Genomic DNA, 24,769 nt, shown 5'->3' on the forward strand with positions numbered 1-24,769 from the left:
AGCTTCATTATGATATGTCTCGGTGATTTTCTTTTGGGGTCTATCCTTCCTGGGGTTCTTTCAACTTCTTGAATGTTTATCTTCGTATCCGTCAAGATGTTAGGAAATTTTTCTCCCAGAAGCTCTTCAACAATCTCTTCTGTGGACTTCTGTGATTCTTTCTGTTCTGGAATGCCAAAAATTCTTAAGTTATTCCTCTTCATGTCATCCAGCATGAATTTTAGGCTCTCTTCAGATTTTTTAATCCTTTTTTCTGCTTGTTCTTCTATCTTAGCAGTATTGAGAGATTTGTCTTCCAGCTCACTGGTTCTGGCTTCCATCTCTTCCATTCTATACCTTTGCCCTTTCAGTGTATTGTCCATTTCTGATATTTTGTTATTAATCATCTGGACTTCTTTTTGCAGGTTTTGGATCATTTCCAATGCCGTATCTATCTTGTTTGATTGCTCCTGTAACACTTTCCTGATGTCTTCCTTATTTTCCTCCACCCCTTTTCGGAGCATTTGAATTTGTTCCTATATCATTCTTCTGAATTCCTTCTCAGGCAGATCCAGAGCCTGCTCTTCTATTGGAAAGTCTGTGTCTGCTTCCAGCTCATTTTTCTCAGTTACTTTTTTCTGTTTTTAGACATGTATTGAGATCTTTAATTGTGTTTTCCTGGACAACTTGTAGCTTGGCTATATGAGCAGACTTGATGTCTGTTCTTGGGTAAGGTAGGGGGAGAAAGATCCAACCCCTTGGAAAAGAGTGAGACCACAAGGACCAAAGACAGGAACAATATAGAAGCAGAGACAGAAACCACCAATCAAAAACAAAAATAAAATTGTGATTGTCCACTGGCCTTTGCTGTGCAGGCAGTGATAAAGGGTCCTGCCCAGGTCAACTTTGGGGCTGAGTCCCAGAGTCAGATGTTATAACAAGCATCCTGCGGGTTTCCTCTCTGTGCCATTGGAAAACTGTGGGTGCAATGCTGTACCTTTTTGGGGGTGTGCTCCTGCCCACCTGAAGGATCTGGGCTGGGCAGTGAGGGCGTGATCGGAATTAAGAGGAAAGATATGTGAAAAATTAAAAGTGAAAGATGAAAATTCGGTCACACCTCTCCCTCCAGACATGCAGCTCCACGGCTTCTAGTGCTGGGTCACTGCCTCCGCTTGACTGCGCCCCTGCCCTCCCTAGTTGTGTTCTTTTGAAACATTGTATAATCATTTTTCTGAATTCCTTCTCAGGCATTTCCAAGGCCTGCCCTCCTTCCAGAATGTTGTCCAGGTCTACCTCTAGGTCATTTGTCTCAGACATTCTATCTTGTTTCTGGACATGTGCTGATATGGTCATCTGCTTTTGCTTCTTGGACATGTTTAGTGTTTATCTGTGGCCTTAATACTTAACTGAGTATGTGTTTTGGTATGTTTTATGCTTTCTCAGTGCTTCCAGGTAGATGTGATCAGGATGCGGATGTCCCTTTTCACTCTTATTATTGCTTAACTCAGAGTAATTTTCACAGGTGTTGTCTGCCTCCCTGGTATATGGCAGTTAGTATTGGTTCTGGCCTGGATTTTGGTGTTTTATAGAGTGTGATTGTAGCTTGACTATATGGCAGCAGTTGCTGTCTCTTCTTGGGTAATATAAGGAGAGAAAGACTCCCCCAAAGGTATAAGGGGGAGCATAAAACAGCAACAGCAAGAAAAAACAACAAAAACTGACTGGATGCTGTAGTCTATAATCACAAAAAAGGGAGAGGAAGGAAAGAAGAAAAAAAAAAATCTGTAGCCTGATATGAGTATGACTTTAATGTCCTCTTTCAGCTTCTTGCCTTCAAAGCTGCCTGAGAGATTTCAAGATGCCACTGTTAGTTGTTATACTGGACCTCAGGATTTAATTTAATTTTCGGCCTGTTTTGTTTTTAAACTCTCTTTTCCTCTCCACACCCCTTGTTCTGGCTTTTCCGTATTTAAAAAAAAAAAAAACAAAACAGTTCAGGGCCAGCTCTTGGGCTGAGAGTATCTGTGCGCATGCATGGCAGAAGAACCCACCAGTGGTACAGATGAGGGTTGTCCACTCGCTTAGGCACCCCCTCTAGTCGCAAGAATGGTGGTGTGCAAACAGTGGTGGGCCAATGAACAGATATCAAAAAAAGAAAAGCAAAACAAAGCAAAACCAACAAAGTGTATTGTCCACCTTTGCTCCGAGGTTCCATGGTGTTTTTCCGTGGTGTGTCTGCTCCCCTCCTTGGTCTTGCCATTTGATCTTACCCAAGTTGTCAGCTCTGGGCCGCTGAGCCTGGCAGATTCAAAAGTACATGATTTCTTACTTTAGCTACAAGTTCCACTAGCTATAAGCCTTCAAACTTTTAAAATATTCCTACCTATGTGGTTCCGAGTTTTGGAGCTCTGCCATGAATCTGCTTTGTCTGGTATTCTGTGGTATTGCTGACGGCAAACTTCACTTCACCTCCACCCTAGCTGCCATCAAGCCCTGCCTCCTCCTTCAGTCGTGTCCTTTTATGTTGGGATTTTACAGATTGTTCATATGGTTTGTCTGTCAGGCCAGCTCTGCTTTTTTCTTTCTGGCTTTTCTTGTTGTTGTTAAGTATCGTCAAGTTGATTCCAACCTATAGCAACGCTGTATAGGGTTTCCGAGGAGCAGCTGGTGAGCTTGAACCGCTGACCTTGCAGTTCAAATGGCTTTGCAGTCTGGCACATTGACACACAGTGCCAGAAGCAAATGGTCCCGCACAGGTTAACTTTAGGGCTGGGACCCAGAGTCAGATGTCGTAAGCAGCTGCCAAAGAATCTGGCTGTGGGACCAATGGGGGCCTTGCTCTCTGTGCCGTGGGAAGGCTATGGGCTCAATGCTAGTCTCTTTTAGGGGTGCACGCCCACCTGCCTGAATGCATCTGGGCTGGGCAGAGAAGGCACGACAGGGAAGAGAAGGAAGAAATGTGTAGTAGCTCCCCACACCTTTTGCAAATGTTCCTGCGTTGGGTTTTAGTGCTGGTTTACTGTGCCAGTTGGGCTGTGGCCCCGCCCTCTGAACTCAGCCCAGGCAGGGTAACCGCAGAGGGAGTCCCATGTCTGGATCGATTCCTAAATTGCAATTTATACCGTGATTTTAAGGAGCTCTGGTAGCATAGTGGTTACGAATCAGGCTGCGAGCCGCAAGGTCAACAGTTTCTAAACTACCAGCGGTTCCGTGGGAGAAAGATGAGGCGGTCTGCTCCCGTAAAGATTTACAGCCTCGGAAACCCTGTGTAGGGTCGCTATGAGTCGGAACAGACTCCACGGCACATAACAACAACAACAACAAAAACAACAACCGTGATTTTTCCGCCAGTAGGTGCAGGGTACTGACGCCCTGCACCTTATGCTTGATCCAGAGCTCTGGGGCTGTTCTGTGAAAGCACCTTCTCTGGGTTTTTAGTCTCTCCCCCATGGAGCCTGTCCTACCTGACTCTGCCTCTGCCGCCACCAAAACCAGAAGTCCCATTAGTCCTTTAGACTAATTGTTTCTCTGTGCATTTGACTTTCTTTATTCTTCTTTGCTCTAGACAGGGAGTGACTAATAGTTGTACCCAAGATGGCTGCTCACAAGCTTTGAAGACCCTAATTGCTACTCACCAAAGTAGGATGTAGAACACTGTCTTTGTAGATTTGTTGTTGTTGTTGTTATTAGGTGCCATTGAGTCAGTACCAACTCATAGAGACCCCATGTACAGCAGGACAAAACATTGCCCGATCCTGGCAGTCCATGGCACTTTCAATAGTTTCCTCCAACACCATAACTCAAAAGCATCAATTCTTCTACATTCTTCCTTATTCACTGTCCAGCTTTCGCATGTATATGAGGATATTGAAAACACTACCTTAGTCCTCAAGCTGACATCTTTGCTCTTCAATACTTTTAAAAGGTCTTGTGCAGCAGATTTGCCAAATGCAATACGTTGTTTGATTTCTTGACTGCTGCTTCCGTGAGTGTTGATAGTTGATCCAAGAAGAATGAAGTCCTTGACAACTTCAATCTTTTCTCCGTTGATAATAATGTTGCTTATTGGTCCAGTGGTGAGGATTTTTGCTTTCTTTACATTGAGATATAATCCATACCAAAGGCTGTGCTCTTTGATCTTCATCAGTAAATGTTTTAAGTCCTCTTCACTTTCAGCAAGCAAGGTTTGTAAATTATGTTATTCAAATTGACCTTGATGTCTCCCGTGACTATAGTCATGAGCCCCCAGGTACAGTGACTCATTCCCTCCAGGTGTTTGGTTATAACTAAGAAGCTTACATAACCTTTGCTCCATTTGATCTATTATATATGTGGATATATTTACAGAACATATAGGACTTCTGGTGTGGTGCTGTAGGACCAGCACTGGACTGCAAACCATAAGGTTAGCAGTTCAAACCCACCAGTTGCTCCTTGGAAACCCTATACAGGATCACTATGAGTTGAAACCAACTAGGCAGCACTTAACAACAACAAAACATACAAATACGTATGTAGAATAATGTTTGCAAAACTTATATATGATCATGAGTGTAGTTCCTTTCTCCTCATATCTCTTTATCTTGCCTTGTCTACCTATGTGTCCACTTATAGATTAATATTTGGTAAAGTTGTGTTTCCAGTGGCTTAGTTTTTCTAAAGTGGGTTGCCAGGCCTTTCTTCCTCTAGGTAGATTTGAATCTCCAATCTTTTAGTTATCAGTTGAGCATACTAACCTTTTCTACCATCTAGGGCCTCTTAGGTCTGGGTTGTTATTACTGTTATTAAGTGCTGTCGAGTTGGTTCTGATTCATAGTGTCCCTGTATAGGGTTTCCAAGGCTATAAATCTTTGCAGAAACAAAAAGCCTCATCTTTCTCTTGCGGAACTGCTAGTGGGCTTGAACCGCCAGCATTGTGGTTTACAGTTTGGTGATTATCCTACAGAGCCACTGTACCAATCTGGATTAAAGCCCAGGAATTTGCATTTATAAAAAGCTTTCAATGCTTCTTCTTCTGCTGTTGGCCAGGGACCCCCCCCCCCTTTGAAAATCATTGCTATAGAGAGAGCCCTTGATCTCTGTTGAACAGTTTCTGTGGAATGTTTATGGGCAGGAGAGAGATCTGGGTGAGCTGAAGAGGGAATGGGCAAGCAGCTAAAGCATATGGAGACTTCTCTTTTGAGCTATGGGGAAAAAGGTGGAGAATGGCTTCCAGGTGTCGATTCACTGGTGAGAAGAGGATGTCCGTGTGTATCTGTGTATATGGTTGGAGTCATTCATTTGATTCTGGTATTTATGAAGGGCCCACATTTGGCCAGACCCTCTTCTAGTAGTGCTTATACTATGGTAACCAAGCCAGACATGGTTCCTGCCCACCCATTGCATCCTTGGGCTTTGGAGTTTGGCATGCCAGGCTTGAAATCCTTCCCTTCTATTTACTTACCCTGTGGCCTCCAAGTCACAATTTCCTCATCTGCAAAGTGAGATCTACCTTGCAAAGGTGTGGATTGTTAAAACAAGATGGTACACTAATGGACAGATACAAGGGGGCATCAAAAAGTTTGTGGCAAGCTGGAATTCAAAGACAGTGGGATTTTTATACCAAAAAAATCCCTTTGTATATGCTGCTTTCCCTCCTCTGAGTGATTGGTGGTTTTGCTAGAAGAGTGATTCACACACAGCAGCAGGCAAGTCATGATGTGGCACCTTGAGGGAGAAAGGAAACCTGAACATCCTTCGTCAACACATGATCTGGTGTCCAGGGTGTGGGAGTAAGAGCAACCTTTCTCAGAAGAAGTCATCACTGGGAAGTCTGTACCCAGGGAACGCTGGGGATTGAGGGAGGGCAGGGAGAAACTGCCTATAGTGTTTTAGGGAGCTTTACACTTATTTGGAGTCCTGGTGTGACGCTGTGGGTTAATGCATCAGACAGCAAAGTCGTTTGAACTGCAAGGTCGCTGGTTCAAGCTCACCAGCTGCTCCTTGGAAACCCTATACAGGGTCACTATGGGTCAGAATCAACTCGACGGCACTTCACAACAACAACAACACTTATTTGCAGAGTCCTTGTGTAGCACTGTGGGCTAGTGCATCAGACTACAAAGTCCTTTGAACTGCAGGGTCAGTGGTTCAAGCTCACCAGCTCCTCCTTGGAAACCGTATACAGGGTCGCTATGGGTCACAATTGACCAACCTCCTCTTTTTTGTTTCTACCCACACTTAGAATGAATTTGATTCACTGCAGCAAGAACCAACAGGACTCAACAGTAGTGGTGGGTTCAATCCCAACCTGATTACGCCCCCTTGGTGTTGATGGCCACAATCAGGCAGTGAAACCTCAGACAGCCCAAGTGTGTAGTGCTGACTGGCTCGTGTAATGCTTTGTCCAAGGGCTAATTCTTTGAGCTCCCCCTCCTCCAGGCACTACCCTAGAGTTGGTCTTAGCCTCTCTAAAGTCTTCTGGCCTCTTTGAAATACCAGGCTTGCAGAAGAAATCTACAGATGCCATTTTCTCCTATCTTAGGGAGGTGCGAGCTAGTTGCACCCCAGCTGGGCTCTGGAGGTAGGCCTGTTTCCAGACACACTTGCAGAGTCTGCACAAAGAACCGAAATTTGGAGGGGAACAGAGTGGGCAGTGGCCCATCACCTTCCACCGTGTCTTCACCACCTATAAATAACCAGGCTTGTTTGTGCTTCTCCGAAAAAGGACGCAGTGGGAGGGAAAGCTGCCAGCCCTCAGCTTCCTGCTTCTCGTGCCCCTGGCCTTGCATTTACCCCAAGTGTAAATGGGAAGCTCACAATCTGTGTGCCTGTGATTCCTGGGACATGCTTGGCCACCAGGTGGGTGTGTAGGGACTCCACAGAGACCAGAAGGACCTTTGGGCCCTCGTTTCTTGGACAGGAGAAGGAGGCTCCTTCTGCTCTCTAGCTGATGAGTGAAGAAAGCTGAGTTATTGGTACTGCAATTCTGACCTTTTCTGATGAAAGGATTCTGTTTGTATGGGCAGTCATAACCCAGTGCAGAATGCTTTATTTGAAAAAAAAAAGCAAAATCTCTTGGAACATAAGACACATGCACATGGGTGTTCATTTTGATTGGATGGGGAATCAGGAAGCTCACATCCCAGTATCAGCTCTGTCACTAATCATGGCCCTGGGCATGTAACTCCTGCCTTTGAGACACCCCCTTGTCTGTCACCTGGGAGCTTTTGCTGGGTGGTCTGTCTCCAACTGTAATAGAACCCAAGTCTGAGAGCTGATGATTCAGCAGCTGGCAGAGTGGTAAGGGAGTGGCCATGCATCCTTTAATGCCTTTGCGAGGCAGCTGGTTAGACTAGGACAACCTTGGTGAAAAACAAAGCTGAATGAGTTGCAGTAGAAGGAGTTGATTGAATAAGGAGGCAGTGTTTGCGAAAGCAAGAAGACTGTGGGACTCTTATGGTTCCTCTGTGGTGTTCACATTTAACACCTATGCTATAATATAAGCACTGGATCGCAAGGTTGGTTTAGAACACAAGGTCAGCACTTCAAACTCACTAGCTGTTCCTTGCAAACCCTATACAGGGTCACTATGAGCCAGAACTGACTCCGCAGTACTTCACAACAATTGTAAACAGAAGTTGACAGCCCTTGGTTGGGATGAGGAATAGAGGAGGTTCCATGTGTGCCTCTTGGTGCTTTCCTGAGCATAGTGGAAGGGCCTTTGCTATTTCTTTTCCTTTCTTTTTCTCCTCAGCTTTTTTTTTTCTTTCTTTGTCTTCTCTAAAGGCAATTCAAACTCAAACATTTGCATTACAGTAACATCCTTTTCTTTCTCTTTCTTTTTGAGGTGGGGAATGACCAAAAAGAGTCATTATCAGCATGTATAACCTTTTGTTTAGTTTAGTAAGAATTAGTGAGTTTGCTTTCTCCCTTTATCTCCACTCACCTTCAGGTTTGGGGTTCTTTGAGGTGATTTTTCTTTGTTGTCCATACTGCTATTTATTTCTTTTTTTGCCTTGGCTTCCCCTGCACTTTAACACCTTTCCCAGGCCGCATGTATTGGCTTAACTGTCCTAACTTGGGCTAAATTGAGCCTTGTCTCTGTCTGAGTTCATGTTCTCAAGGGATGCACACAGTCCATCTGCCATGGTCCCTCCTGGACATGTGCTTGTCTTATGTCATCGGTCCCAGTGGAAGGAGCCAGCCCCTCTGGACAGGTGGGATGTGTGACTTGTATTCTGGAGTAGTTTGTTGTTGTTGTTGTTGTTGTTGTTGTTTTGAACCTAGGAGAGATGATTTACCCACTAGCAGTGAGCCATGATAAACCAACTGCCTGGCACCCTCAATGACTCACTACTCTTATGGCCAGACCCCAGACTAGGAGGCCTGGACACTGGGCAAAGCAGCTTAGAGTGGGGGTTCAGAGCTCAGGCTTTTGAAGCTGATTTAATGGCCTCAAACCCAGACCTTACCACTCTACTGCTTTTATGATTTTCTGTAAGCAAGTGACTTAATCTCCTTGTCTAGATAATGATAGTAAGAGCATTGCTGGGCTGGGGGTGGGTGGTCAGAGAGTCTTCAAGAAGTCAACCCTGAGACAGAGTATAGTATGCATAATATTATTTAAGACTCAATTCTCAGGGAGGGAGAGGAGAAGAAAGCCGGATTGGGCAGAAGGAGAAGTCAAGTTAGGATACTGGCTGGACACAGCATCCACCAATTCCGTGGGGAACTTTGGAGCTAAAACGGCCTGTTACCCCCATGCTGGGTTAGAATGGCTGGCACTTTATTCTGACCTCCCTGACCACCATCAGTCACTGGATATGCGCTGCCGTGGAAAGGCTGAAAGGAGTGAGTAAGCTGGACTGCTAACTGAGAGGTCAGTGGTTTGAACCCACCAGCTCTGCTCCTCAGAAAAAATATGAGGCAGCCTCAGAAATGCTTTGGAACAACTCACTCTGTCTTACAGAGTCACTATGAATCAAAATCGACTCAGAAGCAGTGGGTTTTAGTTTTGGAAAGGCAGTATCTGGAGCGATGAAGCTCTGTGCAGCTGAGTCAGGCCCCAGTGGGGCACGCCCAGTAGCTGAGAACAAACCCTTCACTGAAGGGGACAATTAAGGTAGGAAAAGGACTTATCTTAGTGTTTGGCACATGGTAAGCATTCAGTAAATGGAAGTTGCTGTTGTTATTTCTATGGAATTATTGGTTCTGTCTGTGCCTGCTTGATGGTCCTTGTGCTAGTCAGTTCTGTGTTTTTAGGTTCCCTGCCCAGTAATACAAGGAGGCTTTTAACTGCTAGTTGCCCATCCAAATCTTGTTTGATGTGTCCATCCATAACTAAAAGTGCCAAGAAAAATATAAGGAAATCACATTATTCTGAATAAACTATCTGAATGAGAAAGGGCAACCTTATTCTGTTATCTTTGGGTATATGGGATTTGCCCACCTTCTGTTTTCTCCTTTGACTTAAAACTGTGGGCACATATATATTCACTAGACCAAAACACTTGCATAAACTAGTAGATTACCAATGGATGACTTATTCTCTATCTTCAAATTCTCTTAACATCCCTTTTGCCAAAATGGTGCCCTGGCATCAGGCAGATTGTGGGAGAGTTGAGACTATGGAAGGCCTGGGTGTCAGTTGCTCCAAACACACACTTTGGTGGATTTCTGAAATTTTGATCCTTTTCAAAACTGAAATTCATTAGCATTGTTGTACAAGGCTATAAATACAGTGGAAGGCATTTACAAATAGACTTTGTAAAACTCTTACACACCCACGGTCTGAACACTGTCAAAACACCAGCTGCAGCTTCCCTACTTGGAAGGATCAGAACCTTTTTAAACTACACCTACTGTGTTTTCAAAATAGGCTTGCTCTGGCCTTGTCTAGATCATTTCAACTTAGAGCCGCTGTCTGTTGGCATGAGGCCTCAGGGCTCAGTAAGGGAGATGGGGGATCCCAGTCTCCTCATTGCTTTAGAATCTGGGAGGAAATGCTCAGGGATCCTTTGTTTTTGTTTTTCCAGGCTGGTCCATCTTCGTTCAGAGTGTCAGGCCATTTATACAGCACCCCCAGGCCAATCCCAAAAACTTTCCCCTGAGCCAGAAGCCTCTCCCCTGGCAAGGGTTCACCCAAGGTTACTCTAAACTCCCGTATAACTGCCATGTAAGAGGCAGCTACCCTGGCTAATTTGATGCATAATTGTTTGTTTCCTTTTATCTAATTCTACTGGAGAAGTACTCAACCCATTGCAGATAGACCAATTGGATGCCTACATATTTGGAACATTGTGCTAGGAGGAAAAGAATGACATGAACCCTGTTTGGAAGAAGCAGCAGAGCAGATACTAGGTGGATATCCTATTGCAGAGTGCTGCAGTGAGGGTTAGGGTACATGGTTGGTGTAAGTGCAGGAACAAGAAGAAGAAAGGTGTGTTCCAGGGTGTTCATGGGTGGGTCACACTTGTCTAGCAGAGAGTGAACACAGGGCATTCCAGACATTTACAGAGGCAAAGGCAATGATGAATTGCCCTGGAATCCCCACCACCACTACACACAAACACACACACACGCACAGCTACTGCCTGCAACCTCCACCCCAGGCGCCAACATCTCTCTGTTAAAATTGTGGAGTGGGAACTCTCAATGGCCACTCTGAGATGATCCTGTCCAAACGGGCCAACCCATCATTTCATTGATAAAGCCCCTGTGGTCCAGAGAGGTCAAATGACCTGGTGAAGGTCACACAGGTAGGTAGGTAGTATTAGGCATATCACCCATGACCTGCACTTCTAAATCCAGAATTCTGTACTTTACATGTACCTTTCTGGTTCCTCGGGGAGGAAACTAGGCAGGGTGCTGTAGTCCAGGAGATGGTTAAAGGAGAGTTTGGGAGGCAGGCAACCTCACCTTTTACTTTGGGGATACTGTTAGAGCTGTAAGGAAAAAAGAATATGAGCTGACTGAATTGCATGAGTCTCATTATCTTTCAAAGTAAACTTTATAAGGAAGAAAACATTCATTATAGCCTCAACTAGTACTTATTTACAGTCTTTTTTCAATGCATGATTTTTGTTTATTTTGCATTCGTTTTACATAGGTGCCGTTCATATTGTATACCATATAACCTTGTCTTTGGGGAAAAGTTGCATTTATTGCACAAATACATAATGCATGTACATTTCAGAAGATGTGGCAAAGGCTTATTAATGCTTCAGGTGTGTTCTGAGCCCCTGCCAGGTGGTACCAGGTGTTGAGCTGGATGCTGGACAGCACCCACCCTACTGCCCTGAAAGAACCACTGCAAATATTCTTCTACTTTCAAAGAACAATCCCTCTTCCTTTATCTGTCAAGATAGTGTCTGAGTGCACCTGCATCACTGTGCCTGTCGCTAACGTGCTGCTGTCCTTTAACGTTGGAACACAAGTATTCATCCTTGTTATAAACCATTTCTGAGTATCATATTCTTGCTTTTTAAAAGTCTGCCACATAGCATATTCTCTTCAACTGTTCACCTATGTATAAAATATTTCCAATTCCGTTTGATTTTTCTTTATTATAAACAACACTGTGGTAAACAGAACTCCTGGAATAATGCTCTGGAATACAAGGTTGGTTTGAACTGCAAGGTTGGCGGTTCAAGCTCACCAGCTGCTCCTCAGAAACCCTATATCAGGTCTCTGTGAGTCAGAACTGATACAACCGCACTTAATAACAACAACAACAAACAGAGTTCCTGGTGTGGTGCTGTAGGATCAGCACTGGACTGCGAACCACAAGGCCAGTGATTGAAACCCACCAGCCACTCCTCGGAACCCCTGTACAGGGTCGCAATCGACACAACTCACTTAACAGCAACAAACTGACACATACACTCTCAGAACTGGTTCAACACAAGTGAACATTTTCAATGTTATTGATAAATACCCTATTTTTAAAGATTACTTATTTCTACCCTACATCATTCCACAAAAGCTGTCAGGTACCTTTCAAAAATTCATATGAATGAGTAAAAGTAGTTGAGAGTGTGAAGAAAAGGGAGAGATGGAAGCAGCACAGTAATGCCCTCTATAGAAGTTTGGTCCACACCCTTGAGACAGGCCTCACCTTTGACTGATCCCATCTATGTCAGGAGGAGGCCTATGCTCCATAGGGTTTTCTGTGGCTGCTTTGTTGGAAGTAGCTCACCAGACATTTTTCTCTGAGGCACCTCTGGATGGACTTGAACCTCCAACCATTTAGTTAGACACAGAGCATGAACGAAACTCTTCTCCACAAACACTGCATCTGCTTTTCTCCCCAGCTGCCCACAAGGGTAGCACTTTAAACCACCTTTCCTCTTGGCAAAAAAACTTGCCCATTGGGATTATGTGGCTTGTCTTTGCCTTTGTGCCCTCTCCCCACAAGTGGAACTTGTGTTCTTGTATATTTGGGTTCTCAGCCTGTCCCCCACACACAAACAAAATAGGAGCATCTGGCAGTGAGTGTAACTTAAGTCCCATCTGTTAGTTTGGAGGACACCAACAAATCACTCAGGTGTCATGGCTGTCCAGTCATAATATTAAGCGCACTCAAGAATGAACTTCTATCAGGGACTTCTGGTTTGGGGGCAGAAGAAGCAGAGACAGGCAGGGGAGGCTCCTCTGTGGAGGTGCGAATAAATCAGAGAAGGCGCTTTGCCAGAACGGTTCCAGTGCTTTAGATCTAATATAAAGTGTGTGTGTGTGGGGGGGGGGGGGGGGCATCAGTTTTCGGCACCCAGCGGTGGAGAAATCTGACTGTGGAGGGAATACACAGTGATTTCTGAATCGATCAGGATGCTGCCTGTGGGCCCCTCGACCTGGGCTGAGATCAGAGGGCAGGGCCACAGCCAGGCTGATACAGTGCTGAAGCCACAGAGCGGTGTCTAGAAAATGAGGTGTGATGGCTTTTTCACGTTTCTTTCCTCCTCACCCCTGTTGCACCCTCTCTGCCCAGCCTGGGCACCTTCAGGCAGTGGGAGAGCACCCCCAAAGGGGTCCAGCATTGCGCCCACAGGGTACAATTTTCCCACAGTACAAAAAAAGAAATCCCTGAGAGCCCCAACAGTTGCACAAGCTAATCCTTTGGCTGCTTCTTATGATGTGTGACTCTAGGACTTAGCCCTAAAGTTGACCTGGGCAGGAACCTTTATTCCTGCCTTACCTAACAAGAGACAGCAGGTCTGGCCATACAGCCAAACCATATTTGCACCTTGTAAAAACTCCCAACATAAAAGAGCCAAAACCAACTACTGTATACAAGGACACAGCTATTTTGAGAATTATGCTGTGCATACACAGATATCTAACTGACTTTCAGAGATAAAAATAGTAGACAATCTTTCTTCCATTCATTTCTCAATATCTATCTGTGCACTTCCACGATGGTGACTAGAGGAGGGGCCTGAGTGAGTGGATACCCCCACCCACCACTGGAGCTTTCTACTGTGCATGCACACTGACCTGTGCAGCAAAGGCTACTTGTCTGAATAGTCGGTTAAGGTTTTATTTTTGCTTTTGTGTGGTGGTTTTTATCTCTGCTTTTATATTGTTTCTGTTTTGGGTCCTTTTGGTCTCACTTTTTTCCTGGAGGTGAGAGCTTTCTCTCCCTACATTACCCAAGAAGAGACAGCAATCATGGCCATTTAGCCAAGCTACAAGCATACCCCATAATATCCCACCATCTGGACAGGAGCCAATACCAGCTGCTAGGCATTACACAGATAGCCAACACTTGCTAAGATATCTTACAGCTAAGTAATAAGAGACATGAAAAGGGAAGCCTGTCTCCACATCACAACCACCAGGAGTCACTGAGCTTAACAACACAGCAACATACAGTCATTTAATCATTGAAAATACATCTAACTATTGAAAATGTCCAGGAAAAAACAACAAAAGACTCATTCAGCACATGTCCCCAAACAGAAAAGAATAACTGAGACAAATGAGCTGGAGGCAGACATAGACTTCCCATTAGAAGAAAAGCAGGCTTTGGATCTGCCTGAGACGGAATTCAGAAGAATGATATGGACACAAATTCAAACGCTCCACAGAGGGGTAGAGGAAAATAAGTAAAGAAAGTGCTACAGGAGCAATCAAACAAGATAGATGTAGCTTTGGAAACAATTCAAAACCTGTAAAAAGAGGTCCAGACGATTAATAATAAATATCAGAAATGGACAATACACTGAAACGGCAAAGGAATAGAAGAGATGGAAGCCAGAACCAGCGAGCTGGAAGACAAATCTGTCAATACTGCTAAGCAATCAGAAAAAATGATTATAAAAAAAATCTGAAGAGCGTCTACGATTCAAGTTGGATAACATGAAGAGGACTATTCTAGAACAGGAAGAATCACAGAAGTCCACAGAGGAGATAGTTGAAGAGCTTCTGGAAGAAAATTTCCTTAACATCTTGAAATGATGAGAAGATATGCATTCAAGAAGCTGAACAAACCCCAAGAAGGATAGACCCCAAAAGAAAATCACCAAGACATGTTATAATCAGGCTCTCCAGAATCAAAGACAAGGAGAGAATCCTAAAAGCAGCCAGTGAAAAGAGAGGTGTTAATTAAAAAGGCAAGCAAATCATATTAGGCTCTGACCTCTCAGCAGAAACCATGCAGGCAAGAAGGTAATGGGGAGACTTATATAAAACCCTAAAATAATGAATTTCTATAAAAAATGGCTACTATAAAGGCACAAAGTGGCTGGTTTACAAGCTTTCATGAGTGTGCTTAGTTTCAGAATCAGGTGGGTAAGGTAGAATCCCCACTGAATAGTTTTCCTCTTTTCCAGATGGATCTGGTGAAAGGGGGTGTGAGATGATGGTGATAGGATTTTATGATGCAGTCGTGAGTAATTGTTAGCAGGATTAATCACAATCGACACAAATGTACAAAAAAACAAAAACAACTTTTGCACATACAGGGAAAGGAATATCTTTAAAAATTAAACTGCATTCCTATTTATAAGCTATTTTATTTCTAAAACATTTCATTCAAAAGATTGCATTCAAAGTATGGTTGGTGGGACTCAGGAGAAAATGTTTTGAGATATGTTTCCCTAATCCTGCCTCTCCTTTTGGCTCAGAATCATCTGAGGAAGCATGTCCTGTAAGACTCTAGCTCTTTTGGCACCACGAGATATATAAGGAATCGGCTAGGATAACTCAGCTTGGGTTAACCAGGCCCTACCACCTTGTTGTTGTTGTTGCCAGGTGCCATCGAGTCGGAACCGACTCATAGCGACCCCATGCACAGCAGAACGAAACAATGTCCGATCCTGGTCCAACCTCACTACCGCTGCCACACTTGAGTCCATCAATGATGCCACCTGGCCAATCCATCTCGTTAGAGGTCTTCCTCTTTTTCTCCGACCCTCCACCTTACCCAGCATGACATCCTTCTCCAACGATTGTTTCCTCCGGACAATATGTCCAAAGTAGGAGAGACGAAGTTTAGCCATCCTGGCCTCCAAGGAGCACTCTGGCTGCACTTCTTCCAAAACAGATCTATTGGTTCTTTTGGCAGTCCATGGCACTTTCAGTATTCTCCTCCAACACCACAACTCAAAGGCATCAATTCTTCTACGATCTTCCTTATTCACTGTCCAGCTTTCGCATCCATATGAGGCTATTGAAAACACAATGGCCTGGGTCAGTATAGACATAAAACCTACCACCTTAGGAGACCAGAAATACAAGCTCTGCTGTGCAGTTCATCTTGTCAGCTGATATCAAGTGGTTCCCTGGCTCATGGTGACCCCTTGCATTATGGAACCAAACACTGTCCAGTCTTATGCCAGCCCCATGATGATTGCAGATCAGACCACTGTGATCCATAGAGTTTTCACGGCTGGTTTATGGAAGTAGATCACCAAACTTCTTCCTAGTTCCTCTTTGTCTGGAATCTCTTATGAAATCTGTTCAACACCACAGCAAACCTAAGCCTCCAATGACAGACAAGTAGTGCATTGTGGTGCATTGACCAGAAATCAAACCCAGGTATCTTACATGGAAGGCGAGACGTCTACTACTGAATTACCACTGCCCCGACTGCTCCATGCTTTATCATAGCTTTTATCTCACCCAGCTCTACAGCCCAGTGAGTCTTAGCACTCACATACACACACAGCAGTCCCCAGCTGTGCTTTCTCTCAGCAGAGGCTGAGCACTCCAGCCCCCCGCCTGGGTTCACTTCTGCTTGAGGTGAAGTCAGTGTGGGTTGGCACTTTAGGGGTCTTACCTCCTCCCATTGGTCCTTCTTCACCATCAAAGGATGTCTGTGTTGTGCCAAGTGTCACTACCACCACCCCTTCTTGAGTGAGAAGCCTTGTCATCTCCTTTTATAGTCCACCCACACCACCCACCCCGCCAAGTTTATAGGTCTCTGGCTTAATCTTTCCCTCTGCCGCCATTACCTGCAGGACAAACAGCCCTGTCACCTGGTATGCTAGACCCTGCAGTCAGACCTCTGCCAGCGTTTCTGGCCTTCTCCTCTGACTCTCCTTCCTGTACCTCAAGGGTCAGCCCTGGGGCCCCTGGTCACACCCATGATTGACTCCTTACACCTTCACACCTCTTAGTAACTTGTCTTTTTCTTCCACTTCCTGTAACACTACCTCCTCTGTGTACCCACTCCTCCCGCAGCCCACATGCAGCTCACCCTTCCACTGACCCAGTCCTTTCCTCCCAGATGACTTGACCCCATGAAGCCCACACTGGGGGGACTTGCAGGTGCCTGTCTCTCCCATTTAGATCATAAGCCCCTCCAGAGTTGGTAACATCTGGCTTAGCTCTCGCAAGCCCCCTCTCCCCATGTCCTGCATAATACATAGTTGACTAATGCTTATTGACTAAAGATGAGTTCCCCGTTGTACACTTCAGCTTCAAGCCTGGTGGCTGCCAGGAGCCATGTGACGGACTATTTCTGCAGCTTTGCATGGAACAACTACCCAGCTACATCCTCTCATTTTATGGGCAAGGATCTTGCCTGTTTCACTGCTGCAACAGCCCTTGATCACCTCATCCGGGGCTCATCCTCCTCTAAAGAGTCACAAGAGCTGCTGAAGAGGAATTTAAAAGAACCCTATGCTCAGGCATGAGTGGGGTGGGATTCTATCATCAGTTTTAGAGACCTCACCCCGTCTGAGAGGGCTGCTCCTAGACCAGATACGGAGGAGGGAAGTCACTCAAGTCCTGATGGGCACGTGGGGACCTGCCAGGAGCCGGCTAATTTTACAGGCCTCTGACCCTGGGCCAGCTTTTGAAGACTGCCAGATCTCAACTCGACACCTTGTGCCTGTCAACAACCTGGCCCATGCCTCAGCCTCAGCCTAAGCCAGAAAACCTTTTTCTCAAGGTTAAAAGTGGCCGACCTTTGACAAGCAGCATTGGCTAAATTCTTCGTTCCCTAAAAGGGAAGGTGCCTGTTGTCATTTGCCAGTTCTTATTGGGTGATGGGGCAGGAACATTGCGCTGTGTGTACCCAGCAGAAGGTTTTGTGACTGAAGGTGCATTGGGGAACAGCTGTTATTAAAATAGCTGTCTTTGAACATGTGTACTGCAGTCTGTTGGCCAGTTTGCACCAGGGCCCATGTGGTAAGACAGCTTGTTGGCTCTCACTGGCTCCCTTGCAGACAACAGTGCCACCCGCCTACACGTAGCACACTCCTTCATGTGTGTGCCACCAGATAGCTGACAAAATGGCCAGGACACACTCCAATGAGTAAATGCTTGGATTTTTTCTTTTAACATAGGGGTGACGGTCCAAAGATTGACTTGGTGGGCAGTGCCATCTCCGGCATCCTGGACAAGGATCTCTCAGACCGCAGCAATGACATCGGTGAGTAAAGGAGAGCGCTCCTGCTGTTTGTTTGCAAAGTTATAAAAACTGTAGAGACCTGGCTTTGTCCTGTCAGCAGCATCATGAGAAATGACACAACCATTGGCAACTGCAAAATTCCCAGCCTTCCATTGGTGTTTTGCACTGTAGCTTTGTAAAGAGGAGTGCTGAAGGTGGCTTTCCTGAAAATAAAATGCCTGGGATGTTTCTTCTCCCTAGCCTTAGGAAAAAGTACATGCAAAGTCTAAATGAAAGAAATGATGAGTAACCCTTTTTGTAAAAGTGGACATTAACACTTCTGCTCATGTTTTGCTGTGACTTCTGTATTGAGTCTAAAAGGCTGACAGGGTCAAAATGCAGAATGTCAGAGTTCATTGTAGATAGAACATTAAGTGCTTTGAATATGAGTTTAAATGAGCTTTGAGGTGGTAGTTGCCGTTTCTTTCAGATAATGAGTGCATGTTCCCAAAGTCAAGTCATCCCATATGATAAATGGGAGGGAGCTAAAGTCTCTCTTGGTAAGCAAGTCTGAGGTCCTTTTGAGGGTGGGTGGGAGTGGGCGTAAGGCTGCATGTGTGCCAGTTGTGGCTGGTGTTGTACCTGATAGTAGTCTAACTTGGGTAACAGCCCTTTTAGAAAGTTCAGATTTAAGGGTCAGATTCAAGTTCAGGTTCACATTTTATTATTTTTAGCTGTACTTTTTTCATTTGTACCTATCATGGTCTAAGTTAACACCTCATATTTTATATAATATGTTATTGTTGTTAAGTACTGCTGGGTCAGTTCCGACTCCTAGAGAACACTGTATAGGGTTTCTGTCTATATATAATATGTTGTTGTGGTTAAGTGCCGTCAAGGTGGTTCCGACTCATAGTGACCCTGTATAGGGTTTCCTAGGAGTGGCTGGTGGGTTTGAACCACTGACCTTGTGGTTAACAGTCCAGTGCTTATCCTACATTGCCACACCATGACTCTGTATGTAATGTGGTGGTGGTGGTGGTGTGCCATGGAATTGGTTCTGACACATAACGACCCTGCATAGGGTTTTCGAGGCTGGAAATCTTTATGGGAGCAGAAAGCTTCATCCTTCTCCCATGGAATGGCTTGTAGTTTCGAACTGCTGACCTTGCGGTTAACAGCCCAACTCATAACCACTATGCTACCAGAGCTCCTTATATGTAATATAGAGGACATTTTTTAATCTACATATTTTCCACTAAACTTTAAATTTTTATATAATTGTAGATTCACATGCAAATGTGAGAAATAATACAAGGAGACCTACCTTTTACCCAGCTTACCCAAGGATAAAAGCTTGCAAAATGATAGCATAGTATCCCAACCAGGATATTGACATTGATATAATCCACCAAGCTTATTCAGATGTTCCCAGTTTTCCTAGTCCTCATGGTGAGTGTGTGTAGTTCTGTGCAGTTTTATCACAAGTGTAGTTTGTATATCCACCACTGGAGTCAAGATACAAAACATATGCATCACTGCCAGCATCCCTCCTGTTGCTCTTTTGTAACCACACCACTCCTATCCCCTTTTCCCTCTCCCACCCTCACCCATACTTTTGGCCACCATTGTCAGGGAGTGATAATGTCATGGAAGATTCCCAGCATCATCTGCATTAGCTGCTCAATTCAGAAACAAGTGCCTGACAGCTGTCAGGTCTTATAAGAGGTTCTGGAGAGGCTAACTCAAGCCTTCTCCTCACATAGCATCGCTCCTCTGTTCCAGTGCTGTTGTTTTCTGAACCTGTTCATCAAATTGCAACTGCCAACCTGCAGTCTCTGGTCTAATCTTGCAAAGGCTTAGTGGTAGGATATGTAGTTGTGACTGTGAGTACCAAAAGCCATTGCCCTGTTTCCAGTAACTGTTTTATATCCATAATCAGTTTTTGAGAAACCCAGTCAGGAGGCACAACCAAGAACTGACAGCTTGAGTTGCTGCTGTAATAACCAACACACTGGTCCCCTGTAGCTTGTGACTTGGCTAAAGGGCAGGGGAGAGCAGAGCAGTTGTTGGCTGCTAATCAAATAGAATCATCAGATTGTTGTCATGGCAAATGTTGTGCTATATATCTTTTTATCACAAATTTAAAAAAAGAATCTACAGAGTGAGGTTGATTAAGTTCTGGGTCTCCTACTGTGGTTTAGCGTTTGAGCCAGGGTGACCAGTGGACGAAGTGTTGGTGAAGGTGATGTGGGTCTCACACAGGAAAGGAGGGTTCTTTCCACCTCTAGAATGCACACGCTGTATAACTTACTTGTTAAGAGTGTTGGCCTTTGACCCATGCTTTCTTTCCGATCTGGAGAGAACTAAGGTATGAGTCACTTTTTTTGTTTTTGTTTTTCAGTCTGGCAAGTTAGTTGGAAATGTTGGGGACACTAATTAGGGGTTTTAGTCTACAGGAGCTTTTACTGCATAAACTAAGTGCAGGTAGTATGTATCCAAGAGCCCAGAAACACAATGCAGAGGTTTGCTTCTCACTTGCTTTGCTAAAAAGACATTAATTCTAGAAGACAGTAGTTCTTCAAGGTAATAATTTAATGAATATATTACTTGCATTGCAAGAAACAGTGATTGACAGCCATGTTTATTCAAATAAATATTTGAATGTCCACTTTCTTCAAGAATGCATGGGTACAAAGAACCACACATCCAGACTCCACCTTCCAAAGGCTTTTGTTATTTTGGGTCCCTAAGTTGGCAAATTAACAATGAGGTAACACTGAAGGGCTGTATAAATGACAAATTAGTTGGTTTTAGCTGCTGTCCCCCAATTCATGGCGACCCCATGCACAGCAGAACAAAACGCTACGTGGTCCTGTGCCATCCCTATGATTGGTTGCAGATCAAACCATTGTGATCCATAAGGTTTTCATGGACTGATATTTCTGAATGAGGTCACTAGATATTTCTGAATGAGATCATTCTTTTTAGTCCATGTTGGTCTGAAACCTAGCAATGCATAAGCCTCCGCTGACATGGCTGTGCATGGGTGCATTGGCCAGGAATCAAACCTGGTTCTCTTGAATGTTGTTCAGTACTGTGGAGTCGCGACCCTGTATAGGGTTTCCGAGGAGTGACTGGTGAGTTTGAACCACTGACCTTGTAGTTAGCAGTCCAATGCTTATCCCATGGCCCCCTAGCAATATCCCCCTGAATGGAAGGTGAGAAATCTACCACTGAGCCACCCATGCCCCTGTGACCAATGAGTGGTAGAAAGAGAATGCTGGCCAGAGAAGGGGATGTTCCATGGGGAGGCCAGATATCGGGCAGACTTCCTGAAGGGTGTGGACTTAATCTGTAACTTGAAGTTTAATTTGCCCAGGTTGGGATTGGATGTGTGCTGATAATTGTGAGTAGATCACCATCAACCTGGCTGCAGGGGAGGGTGTGTGCTGGGATGGAGCAGGAGTCAAACTGGAAATGTAAGTAGGGACTAGATTGAGTTTGAGGTGGGTGGGTTTCTCGTTTTCTCTGTAGGCAGGGAGAGCTGTTGATGGTTAACACTGAAGTAACATGATATGGTCTAAAAACTCAGCTAGTAATGATGGAGCTTTGTGGGGCCAATCAGATGAAGGAAGGATGGGTGTTAAGGAATTGGTCTGTTTGATGGTTTCAATGAGAAGGACCAAGAGTTAGAATTAAGTTGGTCACACAAGAATTGTGGAAGAAAGGATCAATTTGCAGGTAGCAATACAAGAGGGTTCTTTCTAGATCTTAGGAACAAATTGGACTTGGGAGGGAAGAGAAGGAGAGAATGATTTGTAGAATGTGAGATTTTAAGTTTGGGTGACAGGAGGTAAAGTAACTTGAAAGGAGTGTGTCAGAAGGAGCTGTTTTGGGGTACAATGACAAGAATTTCGTTAAGCGCATTGACTTTGAGCTTTAGTTGCACATCCCCTGTCAGTGCCAAATGGAGCCGATGGTATCGGACCAAGCCCTGAGAGACTGGCAGGGACTGGAGGGAGAGCTGGTAGCCTATGAGGAAGTCCCACCATTGATGTCTGCAGACTTGGGTTTGAGTGCTAATTCGGCTGCTTCCTGGAAGTGTAATTTACCCATTTGCAGTTTACGTAGACTCTTTGAGCTCCATTTTATCATAAGGAATAATAACATCTCTACTTACTTCCTCACATTGTCTTCCAGAAGTATGTAGAATCGCTTAGTGGGCTGTAAAAAGTGATAACAGATTATTCTTTCTATTATTGCTATTATTATGGTTTGAGTGAAAGCTTACAGAGCAAATTTTCCATTCAACAGTTTTATGGCTATTTTGTTTCGTGACTTTAGCATCAATCACCACAGTATATATCAGCATTCTTCCCACTCCCTCCCTGGATTCCCCATTTCTGTTCCTCCTCCTTTCATGCCCTTCCTGCCTTCTGAGCTTTGTTTTTGAGCAAATGTGACTTTTTTGGTCTCGTGTGGTTGATTGGTCTCAAGTGTACGCTCCTCACGGGTGTTGTTCTTCACTTTAATAACTGCTTCTTCTTAATGTTGTGTTTACATAGAGGTGAGAGTGGAGCCAGGAAGATACGTTAGCTCTCACTGTGAGAGAAGAGAAAGAAGAACCTAGGGCTGAAGACCAAACCCTGGACAAAGGCTACATTTTAAGGGAAAGGTGGGATCTTGCAACTTCACAGAGGTTAGGGAAGGACAGGTTTCTTAGCAGGATGTTTTCAGGCGTGAGCTTCCCAGGAGAATAGGGCATTACAGAGGGGTAGCTCTTCTCAGTGCTGCTTTTGTAGCTGCTTTTGCAGCATTTGTTCATTGCTTTCCATCAAGGAAGAAATCATTTGTACCAGAATTTTTTGTGAGTGAATCAGACAATTGACGCTGCCCATATGTGAGTTGCAGTGAATAGCATAATACAGCCCTGAAAGCCATTAGAAACCATCAATGTTAGCTATAAATAAATCTGTTTCCTCTTCATAAAGCTGTAATTTAAAATTATTACAATATTAAATTATAGAACATGGTGTTTTCAGATCTAACGTGGGCAGCTACCAGCATCTGTCAGCCAGCAATTAGTTAGAATGGAATCAATTGGTCCAAAACACAGTTGTTGATGTCAGTTTGAGATATTGTTTGTATCAAACTCTACGGCCGTATTTCAAGTAACATAATAGAAAACATGGATGAACTCCAGCGCAGGCCTACACATGAATAGAAATGAAAATTAAATTGTCCAGTTTGCTCTTGCTGACGGAAGAATCTCTGTTCTGATTGAATGAGAGATTACAGGCCGCGAAGTCAAGTGCCATAACATTTACTTTTATTATGCCATAGATTGTAGTTCCCACTGCATGGCAGGATTTATTATCACTCTTCAGCATTACTGAAATCTTCCATTCCGTTTCCACAAAAACACATAGCAACAGGCCTCCGGATGGGAAGCAGCCTTTGAACTAAGCCATCTTGTTTGCACTAATAGACATCAGGAAGATCTTCTCATTCCTTTTCAGTTGCTTGGTTTCTTTGTTCTTATGGTGTTTTGTTCCATTCTATTCAGACCTCATCAAACTTGTTTCATCCACAGCTCATAAAGTTGCTTGGTTTCTTTGCTTTTATGGTGTTTTTTTCCATTCTATTTGGAACTCATCAAACTTGTTGCACTCATAGCTCATGATGACATTCCCACTTACATATCTTAATGTGAATAACTCTCCCCTCTTCGCTTGAAGAAGCTCTGGTAGCGTAGTGGTTACGAATCAGGCTGCGAACCTCAGGGTCAACAGTTCGAAACTACCAGATGTTCCACGGGAGAAAGATGAGACTTTCTGCTCCTGTAAGGATTCACAGCCTTGGAAACCTTGTACAGGGTCGCTATGAGTCGGAACTGACTTCACGGCACATAGCAACAACGACTTCACTTGAAGAATGTGAGGATCCCCTCGCATACACATAGCCATGCACTTCACATGGTAGTATGTGGATTTGGGGGTGTTTCTAGGCATGGAATGACTTGGAACAGGATTGAAAGACTAACTTCAACTGGTCTTCAAATCTTATGGATACCTCCAACACTGCAGCTTATTTGGGCCAGGAAATGAAAAGGCCGTAAGACTGCTATTAAGAGCTAGTTGATTTGGGCTGGTGGAAGTGTTTTAAACTTGGATTGTAGTGGTTGTTGCACAACTCTGTAAATTTACTAAAAAAATCACTGAATTGTACACTTATGGTGGGCAAGTTTTGTGGTAGATAAATTACACCTCAGTAAAGCTGTTAACATGGAAGCAGCAGTCAAGAAATGAAACAACATATTGCACTAGGCAGATTTGCTGCACAAGACCTCTTTAAAGTGTTAAAGAGCAAAGATGACAGTTTGAGGACGAAGGTGCCCCTGACTGAAGCCATGGTATTTTCAGTAGCCTCATATGCATGTGAAACTTGGACAGTGAATAAGGAAGACCATAGAAGAATTGATAGATTTGCATTATGGTGTTGGAGAAGAATATTAAAAGTACCATAGGCTACCAAAAGAGCAAATACATCTGTGTTGGAAGAAATACAGCCAGAGTGCTCCTTAGGAGCCAGGATGGCAAGACTTCGTCTTTCACACTTCAGACATGTTATCAGGAGGGACCAGTCCCTAGAGAAGGACCTTATGCATGATAAAATGGAAGTTCAGTGAAAAAGAGGAAGATGCCCAACAAGATGGATTGGCACAGTGGCAGCAGTGATAGGCTCAAGTGTAGTAACAATTGTGAGGATGGTATAGGACCAGACAGTGTTTCATGCTGTTGTGTTGGAACCGACTCAGTGGTACCTAACAACAACAACAAAGCTGTTAAAAAGAAAAAAAGCATTTCTATATTTCGCATATGGATGCGAAAGCTGGACAGTGAATAAGGAGGATCGTAGAAGAATTGATGCCTTTGAGTTGTGGTGTTGGAGGAGAATACTGAAAGTGCCATG

The 24,769-nt window shown here is 44.3% G+C and overlaps 1 protein-coding gene across 1 annotated transcript in view; it reads left to right on the plus strand.

The window, feature by feature from the left end:
• The window catches only part of SH3KBP1 (SH3-domain kinase binding protein 1), a 224,528-nt gene that overhangs the window by 158,745 nt on the left and 41,014 nt on the right, over nucleotides 1–24,769 (plus strand). The window contains exon 8 of the mRNA XM_006835591.1: nucleotides 17,751–17,836. Within this exon, the coding sequence (XP_006835654.1) occupies nucleotides 17,751–17,836 (86 nt within the window). The remainder of the gene's footprint in view (nucleotides 1–17,750; nucleotides 17,837–24,769) is intronic.

This window comes from Chrysochloris asiatica, unplaced genomic scaffold (genome assembly GCF_000296735.1).
Source record: "Chrysochloris asiatica unplaced genomic scaffold, ChrAsi1.0 scaffold00018, whole genome shotgun sequence".
In the NCBI taxonomy this organism is placed as follows: domain Eukaryota; kingdom Metazoa; phylum Chordata; class Mammalia; order Afrosoricida; family Chrysochloridae; genus Chrysochloris; species Chrysochloris asiatica.